This window comes from Protomyctophum parallelum, assembly GCF_964188405.1.
Source record: "Protomyctophum parallelum genome assembly, chromosome: 8".
NCBI lineage: Eukaryota > Metazoa > Chordata > Actinopteri > Myctophiformes > Myctophidae > Protomyctophum > Protomyctophum parallelum.
Genome location: NC_139703.1, coordinates 9,307,495 through 9,321,394, shown reverse-complemented (window position 1 = coordinate 9,321,394; position 13,900 = coordinate 9,307,495). Strand labels below are relative to the sequence as shown.

General features: G+C 40.6%; 1 protein-coding gene across 1 annotated transcript; it reads right to left on the bottom strand.

The window, feature by feature from the left end:
* Positions 1-808: 808 nt before the first annotated feature.
* LOC310862663 (uncharacterized protein) lies at positions 809-11,923 on the bottom strand. The gene is made up of 5 exons (XM_083770660.1): positions 11,687-11,923; positions 8,055-8,297; positions 6,522-6,617; positions 3,495-4,735; positions 809-1,232 (listed from the first exon to the last, which is right to left on the bottom strand). Exons 2-5 carry the CDS (start codon positions 8,293-8,295, stop codon positions 933-935), a joined length of 1,878 nt encoding a protein of 625 aa, XP_083626786.1. The 5' UTR covers positions 8,296-8,297; positions 11,687-11,923; the 3' UTR covers positions 809-932.
* Between the last annotated feature and the right edge of the window lie 1,977 nt (positions 11,924-13,900).

Sequence of the window (13,900 nt, the reverse complement as noted above, 5' to 3'; positions counted from 1 at the left end):
GGCGGGCTTTGGTACAGTGACTTTCAATGCTTGAGACCTTTGACTGACAGTAGCTCTGACCAATTGCGTCAAAGAGAAAAATTTTCAACCCGCTCCCCTGGAAATGAAATCCAAGCTGAGCCTCCCCAGACTAATATCCCGCGGTCCATGCGATATTAGTCTGGTTTATTAACCAGGCTAAGTCTGGAGCACTCTGGTGGAGCTGTTGCCCCCGCGACCCGACTACGGATAAGCGGTTGAAGATGGATGGATGGAGTCACACGTCTGTTTCTAGCTAAACTAATTCAGTAGCAGTAACAATAGCGTTTACCCTCAGTCAGTTGATTCTTCATATCCATATGAGTCAAACGGCATGAATGACAATGACACAGTTCTTCTACGAGGCGATCTAAAATCCCCCTATGGACTTTGCGCCCGTGGACTTAGCACCCTTTGCTATGCGATCAAGTAAACAGACAACGAACGGGAAACACCTCCAGTTATTATGATTTTTTTTTATTGCTTTTATCTTGGATTATTTTCCCAGATTCCGATTCTAAATCAAAACAAGCTGAATTCACGGGCCCGCTAACTAAAGCACTGCCGATCACGGCTCCTTAAAAGAAAAAACCTTGACAGAGGCGCAAGAATGAAATCAAAAGCCCTGCAGGGAAAAGACTACAAAAGACAAGACCTGATTCTGTTGACAGAGCAGAGTGTAAATATCCATTACATCTTTGCTTGTCTATCCAACTCCCAGACAACATACAGCTGTTTAACCCATTCTGACCTGAGATCAGATTCATACGGGGTTTCCACTGGACACACACTGGTCTGATTATAACCCATTCTGACCTGAGATCTGATTCTAAAGAAATGTCAGTCGTGCTATTTTTCAATAGCTAAAGCACGACATGATGCTAATACCAAATTGGGTTCCCGTTCAGAATGGGTTAACATGACCCTGCCAGCGGGGTAATTGAGAGTGGACATTTGTGTGTCTTCAGGTGACAGGACTCACGGAACCTTTTGTCACAGTGTTCACAGTGGAAAGGTTTCTCTCCCGTGTGGATGCGCTGGTGTCTTCGGAGAGCGCCCGACTCACGGAAGCTCTTGTCGCACCGTGGACAGTCGAAAGGTTTCTCTCCGGTGTGCGTCAACAGGTGTCTCCGCAGGTCGTTTAGCCCGTTGAAACTCTTGTCACAGGAGGTACAACTATGCGGTTTTACTCCAGTGTGGATGTGCTGGTGAGCCTGTATAGGAGATGAGCAGACTTATGATATCAACCTCAGTGTTGTTTTTGGCAGCACATTTCTATTTTAGTTTTAGTCATATAGTCTCCTGAATAGTTTTCACTTAGTCTTAGTCACATTTTAGTCACCTGGAATGTTCTAGTGTTTAGTCTAGTTTTAGTCGACTAAATGTGATAAGATTTTAGTCGACTAAATCTACAGGTGATTTAGTCGACTAAAATGTGTTTTGGCGGGCCTTGTTGCCGTCATAATTACTTATTTTAAACTTGCTGAAAATAGCCGATCTACAAGCTCACATCGCGTCGCAGCGCGACGCGGTGTGAGCTTGTATATCTGCTATTTTCAGCATGCAACCAAGTGTAAAATGACTTATACTGGATCTCTTGTCCACTAGTCCCTTCCTAACATTTTAGTCTAGTTTTTATTTGTTGACGAAATTGTCAGTATATTTAGTCTTAGTTTTAGTCATCATAGATAGTTTTCATTTAGTTTCCATTTAGTTTTCTTCAGTGGAAAAAGTAGTCGACGAACATTTTTCGTCTTAGTTTTAGTCGACGAAAACAACACTGCATCACATCAGATCATGATAGACATTAATAGATAGTATATGATACAATGGCAGCAGGGCCATATTGTTCATTATGTAAAGTACTCAGGAAATCAGTGTTGTTTTCGTCGACTAAAACTAAGACGAAAAATGTTCGTCGACTACCTTTTTCCACTGACGAAAACTAAATGGAAACTAAATGAAAACTAAGCTATGATGACTAAAACTATAGACTAAATATACTGACAATTTCGTCAACAAATAAAAACTAGACTAAAATGTTAGGAAGGGACTAGTGGACAAGAGATCCACTATAAGTCATTTTACACTTGGTTGCATTCTGAAAATAGCCGATCTACAAGCTCACCGGCTATTTTCAGCAAGTGTAAAAACAGTCATTACGACGGCATCAAGGCCCGCCAAAATACATTTTAGTCGACTAAATCACCTGTAGATTTAGTCGACTAAAATCTTATGACATTTAGTCGACTAAAAACTAGACTAACTATAAAACATTCCGGGTGACTAAAATGTGACTAAAACTAAATGACAACTATTCAAAAGACAAAGAACTAAAACTAAAATAGAAATTTGATGCCAAAAACAAAACACTGCTGTCAGGATCAATAAATACTTAATACTTATTATTATACGACCTCTGCACCAAAACACGCACACACACACACACACACACACACACACACACACACACGCACACACACGCACACACACACACACACACACACACACACACACACACACACACACAGGGACAAAGGGCTTTGTGGTCACCGTGCACCAGAAGACGCACATAGACACAGGGAAGCACACATACATGTCGGTGAGCAAACCCCCTTCCGTTACTAGGATTAAAACGTGGACCAAGGACAGATAAGGTGAGTTGAGGTGAAGGCCGTAGTCTGAAAACCCACCTTTTCAGACTCCATCATGGCCCATAGCACTTACCCTACCCCCTTAGATAGCATTTCTGTAGACTTAGATAGCATTTGATACAGACTTATAGCATGTTATGTAGACAGCACTATAATTGCATTGTATGTAGTCATAGCACATCATAGTACATATGTATAGCATAGTATAGTATATATGTATAGTTTATATGTATAGTTTCATTATATAGATATTCCACTGTTACTTTCTTAGCTTACGCATGTTTCTTGAAAAATGTTTTTATGTGATGTATTCCCATGCTTTTTTGTTCTTGCTTAATGTAAATCGCTCTGGATTAAGAGCGTCTGCTAAATGCCTAAATTGTAAATTGTAAGGCCTGATTGGCACAGAGAAACCGCAGTACACGCGCATGGAGCCAATGCGTGCATTTGAGGACAGCATTTACATTGAACCTCGATACTAGAAATAAGACAGACGCAGACAAAGCTTTAGTCCGGCCCAGATGCCTCTACGACAAGAGGGACAGAAGATGGCATGGATAACTCCACTCACAACCTTTAGTGGGTGCACTATTTTATAACTATCAATGAAGCATCTTCACTTTTATACAACTTGTTGACCCTGTCGCGACCTCATCATTTCTGCCAAAGCGTCAACTTTAAAAACACACTATACCTGCAGCTTGGACGAGGTGTTGAAGCTTTAAACACACTATACCTGCAGCTTGGACGAGGTGTTGAAGCTTTAAACACACTATACCTGCAGCTTGGACGAGGTGTTGAAGCTTTAAACACACACTATACCTGCAGCTTGGACGAGGTGTTGAAGCTCTCGCCACACTGCGTACAGTGGAATGGTTTCTCCCCGGTGTGCGACAGCCGCTGATGCGTCCTCAGATGCGCCGATTGATTGAAGCTCTTGCCACAGAGTTCACACTGGAAGTGTTTCTCTCCAGTGTGGACGCGCTGATGAGTCTTCAGATTGCTTGAATTAACGAAGCTCTTGTCGCAATGTGTACATTTAAAGGGTTTCTCCCCCGTGTGGACCAGCTGGTGGATCTTCAGATTATTTGAAGTCATGAAACTCTTGTCGCAATGAGTGCATTTGAAAGACTTCTCTCCATTATGGCTCAACACGTGTCTCTTCAGGTTCTGTGAGCGGTTGAAACTCTTGTCACACAGTGTACAGGGGTAAGGTTTCTCTCCAGTGTGGATGAGCTCGTGAGTCCTCAGCTTAGATGATGTATTGAAACTCTTGTCACAATGCTTACATTTAAATGGTCTTTCTCCAGTGTGGATACGCTGGTGTTCGTTCAGCTTAGACGACGTATTGAAACTCTTGTCACACTGCGCACAGTGGAATGGTTTTTCTCCAGTGTGGATACGCTGGTGACCAATCAGCTGGTGAGACTGCGTGAAGCTCTTGTCACACAGTGTACATCTAAAAGGTTTTCCTCCCGTGTGGAGACGCTCGTGGGTCTTCAGGTGATGAGCCTGAGTGAAACTCTTGTCACAATGTCTACATTGAAAAGGTTTCTCTCCCGTGTGGACAAACTGGTGAGCCTTCAGTTGACCTGGTCGACTGAAGCTCTTGTCACACTGTTGACAGTGGAAAGGTTTTTCTCCGGTGTGGATACGCTGGTGTCTCTTGAGAGCGCCCGATTCACGGAAACTCATGTCACAAAATGTACAGTGGAAAGGTTTTTCTCCAGTGTGGACACCTCCACTTGTCTCCGTGCAATGATCTCCGGTGGCAGATTCAGAACGGTGTGAAGAGAGGAGCTGCTCTTCACCAGTCGATTGTTGCATTGCAACCCAGTACTTTATATAAGCTTGTGTTTTCATGTGTTCAGTCGAGGTGCTGGCTGGAGGCTCTGTGTCTCTGTTGACGTCATCATCGTCATCTCCACTTGTCCACGCTGACCCTTCAGCCTCTCCTGTTGTTACTAGTAGCTCCTCCTGTTCCCATTTAATCTGTGGAGGCTCTGGTTCGTCATGGACTAGACTGGAGCTCCTCTCCCCCCGTAGTTCAGGGCTCAGAAAGTCTAGAAAGAGAGAAAGATGAATACTTTATTATATACTTAATTTAGAGACTGCATTGTCTCTATATGTATTCATCTCTCCACACGTTGTTCGTTTGTGGAACCATTAAAAGGGTAAACTTTACATGTGGAAATTGGAATAACTTCAGCTGTAAATAAATGGTCCATAGAGCACCGAAGTCTGACGTCAATATCGGTAGAGGGCGCAAATCTACAGGTTCATGTACTTTTTATTTGCATTATAATCCCCATAGGGGGGATTTCAGATAGCCTCATATAAGAACTGTGTTTGAAAAATAAACATGTCACTCCGGCCGTTTCACTCATATGGATATGAAGAATCAACTGACTGAGAGAAAACGCTAATGTTACTGCTACTGAATTAGTTACATTTTCGCTAGAAGCAGACTGTATCATATATGAGTGACTGACTGTTGCAAACGATACAGAGACACCTCCCTGACAATAACGCAGAGACAGCTTGTTTATTTTTTATTAACACTTATATGAAACGATTTTAAGATGAGCCCATGTTATTCTCCATAGAGAAATTACTTCCGCGAACCAGGGGAATCGAAGGCTGAGCGAGTTACATCAGGACTTCGGTGCTCTATTACCAAACCCTCCTAGGGGTTTGCTCAGAATGCAAATTACGTTTTTAACACACATCAACCAGTTAAGATTAAAAGTTGAAAAGTGGTGAAGTCGTCCTTTAAATGATGGCCAGGCTATTTGATTGGTTGATTTATTAGTAAAAAAAAAAAGAAAAAAGTGGGGGAGAGGCAGAGTGACAGCCAAGAAGAACACGTCTGCAAAGAAAGCACTAGTGTCTATTTAAAACAGTTTTTTTTTTACTGGGGAGTTATATTTTGACACCACTAGTACAGTGACAGGGAACGTATACCTGTCAGACCCGGGGATTCAGAGTATGGTTATATAGCAGTTAGGGAAAAGGACTCTAACTGCCCTGACAGACACCAGGAGAGAGAAGGACCTATACCATTTTGTTTGCATTTAATGCAGCGAGACTGTAACAATGAACTCTGATCCATAGACTGTAAAAAATATGGACAAAGCGTTCGCCGGGTCTAACATGAACGTAAAATGAAGCCTGTAATAATATGGTAATTCCTGATGTAAGTCGCCATCTTTCTAGATCCGTTTGGTACCAGCTGGCCATTGGCTGGCTCCGTTTTGGACCAGCTGGCCATTGGCTGCCCAGACAACGAGGCGGGACTTCCCCCCTTCTTCTCCGTTGGTTTTTATTTTGACTCGAGTGGGAGGGGAATCCCGATCATAGACTGTAACGGTAGCCACGCCCCTCAGAACATACGCGATGGTTTTTTTTCTTTATGGTCATTTTTTTAATTAATGGGACCATAATTTTCCAAAAAGAATATTATGACATTAGAAATGAGACTTTGAACTAGTGACTGGAAGAAGAAAGTATTCATGACCATGTTTATTAAGGTAATACAGTCTAGGTGAAGTTGGGCCAAAATACATGGGCCTCTATGGAGCTATGGGGCTTTTTGGGTCCAGTCCAGCGCCACAACAGGCCATTATATGAACTACCGATTTCAAATGAGGCTTCACGAAATATCTGGCTGACTGCCCCCCTGCTCTGATCCTGCCGTGTGTGTTGGTGTCCGCTCACAGTGCACACATACAGTAAAACGTTTGGGCCAACATGATAACATTGTTTCCATTGTGGTCTCAATAATATTAACATCCAGATATTATCATTATCATTTGATACTTTTGCCAACATTGTAGTGAAAATACGTACCGAGTTGTGGGTCTTCAGGTTCCTGTTTAATTGAAAGGTCTTCAGGTTCCACCTGTTTAATATATATGCCCCAGGCCGAGTCCGGAGAGTTCTGGTCTGAAATGAAGGAATTGAATAATTACTTTATTTACTGGAGACCTAGTGAAGAATAACAGTAATATGCTGAAGGTACCGAAGCCCTGCAACTCTCTAACCAGAGGTGAAAATAGCTAGATAGCATTTCTGTAGACTTTTGATACAGACTTATAGCATGTTATGTAGACAGCACTATAATTGCATTGTATGTAGTCATATCATAGTACATATGTATAGCATAGTATAGTATATGTATAGTTTATATGTATAGTTTCATTATAGATATTCCACTGTTACTTTCTCAGCTTACGCATGTTTCTTGATAAATGTTTTTATGTGATGTATTCCCATGCTTTTTGTTCTTGCTTAATGTAAATCGCTCTGGATTAAGAGCGTCTGCTAAATGCCTAAATTGTAATTGTAAATTGAAAAGATAATGAGATTCATATTTTAGGGTAGAATTATCCCTTAATTAAAATTAGTACGGATGAGTGATGGAGTGCACGGCAACTGTGCCTTCAGAACTAGTAGAGCTGAGCCCCAGTAGGATGTGTCTTCAGAACTAGTAGAGCTGAGCCCCAGTAGGCTGTGCCTTCAGAACTAGTAGAGCTGAGCCCCAGTAGGCTGTGCCTTCAGAACTAGTAGAGCTGAGCCCCAGTAGGCTGTGTCTTCAGAACTAGTGGAGCTCAGCCCCAGTAGGATGTGTCTTCAGAACTAGTGGAGCTGAGCCCCAGTAGGACTAGCGGAGCTGAGCCCCAGTAGGCTGTGTCTTCACACCTGAGTTCAGATTCTAAAAATGTCTTCTACATCCTGACAGTTTTCATTCTGACCCGAGATCAGATTCTAAAAATGTCTTCTATGTCAGTCGCTCTTCGATTTTTTCAAGCAGACCTACAACTGCTCTCCAGCAGATCTACAAGCTCATAGCGCGCCACCGAGTGGCGCGCTATGAGCTTGTAGATCTGCTATTTTTCAATAGCTAAAGCATAACATAGCGCCAACACCAAAATGGGTTCCCGCCCAGAATGGGTTAATGTAACTACTTATGTGTGGGCGAGTCTAGACACTTGAGAATTCCTCCTGAGTTAAATGTGTTTTGCATAAAAGACCTTGACGACAAATATGTACATTCCCTACATTTCCTCTCTCCCGTTGACAATGGATGGAGGATTTACGTCATATTTTGTGTCTGAGCAAATCCATATGACGGTGGGAACCCTTGGCCAATCAGGGACCACCACGGTGGGAACCCTTGGCCAATCAGGGTAAGTTGAATTTCAAACTTTTAGTACATGTTACGATTTAGTTCCCAGATTTTCATAGATTTCTCTTACTAAAAGCAATATAATAGTATAAACTCAAAACAGAATCTAATTGATTGAATAAAACAACCTCAGAATTAACTATAACAGTAAAGTTGGTCAAAAAAACTGTGTTCCAATAGGAGTCAGTATTTACCAGTATGTCCAGAGACGCCGCTGTGGGCGTGGTCTGTGTGGGCGTGGTCTGTGGGGGCGTGGTCTGTGTGGGCGTGGTCTGTGTGGGCGTGGTCTTCCTGTTTGATGGCAATTGGCTCAGAGGTCTGGGTGGATGTCGATGTCGTGGAGCTCTGCTGTCTGACCGTCTCTCCGTCTCCATTGGATGAGACATCGTCCAATGAGACATCAACGTCCAGAACGCCTTTCACAGTTTGTCTCATTTCTGGGGAAGGATAAAAAAAAAAATACTAATTATGTTAGGAGGAAACATGAGAGACTGTCACCCATACAATAGACTCTGTCCATTTGTCCTTTTCACACACCATTGCATAATGTATGACAGACTTCAATGGACACCTTTACATTATATGAAGACACATTGCACTGGCTTCAACTGGTTTTTAAATGTATCTATTTCAATTATCCTATTTACCTCAAAACGTTATTTAACTTCTATCCCTTCAACACAACGTACCAGACACTCCACTCAGGTTTACTTTAATGTTCCTTTGGTTAGTATTGAATTTGGTAAATATGCCTTTTCCTTTAAAGCCCCTACAGACTGGAATACTTTACCAAATAACATTAGATCCATCTCAACATTTAAAGCCCCTACAGACTGGAATACTTTACCAAATAACATTAGATATAACATTAGATCCATCTCAACATTTAAAGCCCCTACAGAATGGAATACTTTACCAAATAACATTAGATCCATCTCAACATTTAAATCCCCTACAGACTGGAATACTTTACCAAATAACATTAGATCCATCTCAACATTTAAAGCCCCTACAGACTGGAATATTTTACCAAATAACATTAGATCCATCTCAACATTTAAAGCCCCTACAGACTGGAATACTTTACCAAATAACATTAGATCCATCTCATCATTTAAAACCCCTACAGACTGGAATACTTTACCAAATAACATTAGATCCATCTCATCATTCCCAGTTTTCAAAAGTGCACTGTCTTCCTACTTCAAAGTCTTATGTTCTTGCTTTCGGTAAATATGCCATTATATCACCATGTTTATTAATTTATTTCATTCTTTTATTTTGTATTACTATTATCATTATTATTATTATTTTTTTTTTTGCACTCCGTAGAATCTTCATAATGTGCTACATTATATTATTGGATTCAAAGCCGCAACGAGGTTGTAAGGTTTTCAACGTTTCAACGATTAATGTTTTGTATAGTGTCCATGTTAGGTGTATGTATGTAATTTGTTTTGTTTTACCGTTTACACGTACAATAATGTTGTGACATGTATCTGTGTTGGGAGCCCCTCGAAAACCTTTTTCCTAATAAAGAAACTTTAATCATCATCTTCACCCATCCGGACATGTTCATTAGCGTTTTGATTTATTAGTGATGGGCGATATAATCAGCAAACACATCTGTATCGGTCTATGATAGTCATTTATTTTAAATTGATCGGCAGCGATCCGATGTTAAGAATGCAGCCGATGTCAACAACCTTTGAGTTGGTGCGCAGCCAGGCGGAGTAGTGACAGAGAGAGAGTGTCTCTGTGTGTGTGTGTGTGTGTGTAGTCCGTCTAATTTATTTCCCCCGGATACGATATTTTTCGACCAATCACAACACCTGTTTCATACACGGGTACTGTAAACAGATTTGTAAAGCATCAACGTTCACAGAACAGAACAGAACACCTTATGTAAATCAAATTTTTTATTTCTCCTATGTTTTTTATTTTCTTATTTTATATTTTATTTCACTATGTTTTATTTTGAGTTAGTGTTTGTAAACAATTGTAAGTATTGCCTATGTTAAATGTTAAATGTTTGTCTGTGTCGGACCCCAGGAAGACTAGCTTTTGTCAAGGCAAAAGCTAATGGGGATCCTTATAAACAATAAACGTCATTTCCTTGAGCGCTACTTCAGCCGAAACCTAAGACTTTTGACCTTTACCCTAATAAAAGTAGGTACAATAATTGTAATATATGTTTTTTGTGATCATTAGAATGTCTAGAACATGTTTTATTCATTATTGTGAAAGATATCCCCCAAATGTAAATTATATTATTATTATATTATTATATTTATTATATTATTATATTATATAACTATTATATAATTATTATGAATTTTTCATCAAACTTTATTTTTTTATTTTTTCAACATATTTTTTAGTCTTAGTCCTAGTAGTACAAAGTAGTAGTAAGGTTGAAATCTATTTTTTGCAAGTAGAAATTAATGCGGGTCTTAGAGGGTTAAAGTGACAGACGACATTGTGCACATTTTCCATTTAGTTTTATTCCTCACACAGAGATGCCATTGCCTGGCCCTGTATCTCAAATGGTCAAATACATTTTGACTCATTTTAATATAATATGCCTTTTGGAATATTTCTGTATATCAGCAAAGTATAGATTTTTATGCTAGACATTGAGGGAAATTAAGACTGATTTTCGTACCGCCGCTGATCAACTAAGCGGTTAATCAATCAATAAGGTTATCAATTAATTACTTAACAGATAATCAATTGGGGCGAGAGGCCTACTTTTTCACATAGCACTTCCTCAATATGCAATTATAATTAATACAACACTAGTGCGTTGCCGGTTGGCCACTGGCCTACTTGGAACGATGCAAGTTGGAATTGGATGCCCCACCCAGATATTATGTCTGTCTCCCTTTTATGCCCATATATGGAGTTATTTCGGGCCTTGCCCAAATATGCAGAACAGGCCAGCTCCATATATGGACCCTGGGGGCAGGGGCCCGGTCCAGAGCCCGGGCAGAGGCCTTTTGTGGCGGTCCTGGACAACCGTGGGTCCGACCGACTCGACACCGGGCACTGCCCTCCCTGTCGAATGAAGTCGGTGGGTGAATGGTTCTGCAGTTAACCACTATGGTCCGATATGGTGTGTAAAAATAATTCTATTATAATGAATACAAGAAGACTCGCCCCGTTTCTGTTTTCCTCCCAGAAAGGCTGGACAAGTTTGAATTTCTCTAACTATAAACTTTCATGACAGCAGAACAGCCTAAGTAGCCTACAAATATAATTTATGAAAAGCTACTACAGTGAAGTCCGTTCACAGAAGTTGTTGTAGGATATGTGGGGATTATCTGACATGGTACCATTTGAGGGGGCAAAACCTTACATATACTAAATAATACTAAATTGTTTATAGGGTCAATATAAGTCAAATAATATAGCCTTTCCACAGGAGTATCCTTTTATATTTTTACAAAAAGAATACAAACAGCCAATAGCATATTACAAAGTTATCCCCCTCACTGGGGAAAATTCCGGGAGGAAAAACAGGCATGCACCGTCCGGGGTGAGTCTTCTTGTTACCATTATAATTAGCCCTCTGATAGAAAAAATTCTCTTTAAAGAGGCAGGCCTATTAAGTAGATATAATTTATTTTAGAAAATATAAATTTAAATCATTTAGTCATGATGTGTAAATGATGACATGCTGCCTACTAGTACTAGTCTACTAATGAAAACATTGTTTTATTTTTATTCCAGATAAACACTGCTCATGTTTACTATCATACTACTGAACTAAGTCACATTCTTATTGTAAGGCTATATAAACAAATCTAAAACATTATAAACATACCTTCTTTCCCCGACGGTTTCTTCTGGTAGAAAACACACTGTTAAACACCTCCCTAACCCTAACACACTGTTAAACACCTCCCTAACCCTAACACACTGTTAAACACCTCCAACGTGGGAACGAATAAGGATAGAATCTCGGCTGTACTTGAAGCTAGCTTAGCATTACCATTAGCCCACAAAACAAACAGTTTGAACTTCGTGTGTAAATGTTTCCACAACGAGCCTTTCAGCCTGTCTCTCTACTCTACTCTACAGACAGACAGCCTCACCCCAGTCAGTTACTCTACAGACAGCCTCACCCCCAGTCAGTTACTCTACAGACAGCCTCACCCCCAGTCAGTTACTCTACAGAGTACCTCACCCCCAGTCAGTTACACAGCGGTCTGTTCACCAACAGCAGATTCTCTCTCTCTCTCTGTGTGTGTTTGTTTTGGTGGATGATTGAACGACCAACGGTCTACAGAACACAACGGCACGGCAGCGCCGTTTAGAGGAGAGAGTTACGACATCTCCGTTCACTTCATGAGGCTTAACTCAGTCCAATATGGCGGCTCTTCTTCCACGTAGGCTTGAAGAGCATATATAAGAGTGACAATGTCATGGACTCACGACAGCCCGGCTTTAATGATCTTAGTTAAATCCCTTTATTTTATTTTATTTTATTTCTTTTTTAATACTGTTTTTATTAGGCATTTTCTTGTATGACAACATCAGAATATTATCGACAATGATAATGAGTAGTTCTGTTAAATAAAATGAAAAAAATAACAGGCAATGTAAATGTTCCACATACAATACATAATAAAAAAAGACATATAAATGTGATAAACATGAAAAAACAGACGAACAAAACAGACAACAGGACAGACACTCTTGCTCTCAAACTTTAAATCCCTTTATTTTAGATCGGTTTTTTTTTAGTAACAGACTAGTACAACATAAACATTACTTTTTAGTTGTCACTGTACAATACTTTAAAACAGTTGTCATGTTGCACACATGCTTAAAATAGCTCTTATTTTGCGCCGCCCTCGTTGAAAACAATGTATTTCAAAACAATGTTTGTCCCTCTCCATCCAGACTGCATGGACAGGTTTCTGACCCCTCAATGACGCAACTCTGCTGAGGGGACGGGGCTGTCGCTCCCCATACGTACGCCCTGTATGGCAGTGGTTCTCACCCAGTGGTCCGGGGTCTGGGTGCGGGACCACCAGACTAGTGGTCCTTGAAGAGGGATTCCAGGACAGGTGGGCCCCAGTTAATTGACCATGGAGAGTTGGTAACCAAATGGACCCTTATATATCAGTGTTGTTTTCGTCGACTAAAACTAAGACGAAAAATGTTCGTCGACTACCTTTTTCCACTGACGAAAACTAAATGGAAACTATATGAGAACTAAGCTATGATGACTAAAACTATAAGACTAAATATACTGACAATTTCGTCGACAAATAAAAACTAGACTAAAATGTTAGGAAGGGACTAGTGGACAAGAGATCCAGTATAAGTCATTTTACACTTGGTTGCAAGTGTAAAAACAGTCATTACGACGGCATCAAGGCCCGCCAAAATACATTTTAGTCGACTAAATCACCTGTAGATTTAGTCGACTAAAATCTTATGACATTTAGTCGACTAAAACTAGAAAAACTATTCAAAAGACAAAGACTAAAACTAAAACAGAAATTTGATGCCAAAAACAACACTGTTATATATAGATCTTTTAACTCTTTCTTGAGAGTGTAAAATGAAACCAAATTGGACCCGTGTACACTATAGGTCCAATTTGGTTTCATTTCTACGCTATCAAAAGTTAAATTATTGTTAAACATCTGGAATTATTCAATTCACAAGACATCTACATTCTACACAATTAGAGAATGAAGTAGATTATGAGTAGAAGGATCCAGAGCCGAAGAGTTTGATCAATCCTCATGGGCCCCCCCCCCCCCCCCCCCCCCCCCCGCAGCCCCGCCTCCCCGCACCCCCCGCCGCAGCGCGGAAAAAAATAAGTTGTTTTCGCTGGTACTTTTAAAGCAGCTTCTATAGGCCAATGTCCAAGCCAAGGTGAGGACTTTCAGGACTATATTATTATTATTATGAGAGAGAGAGAGAGAGAGAGAGAGAGAGAGAGAGAGAGAGAGGGAGAGAGAGAGAGGGAGATGGAGGGAGAGAGAGAGAGATCATAGGCGGCGGGTGCGTTTTACCTTTG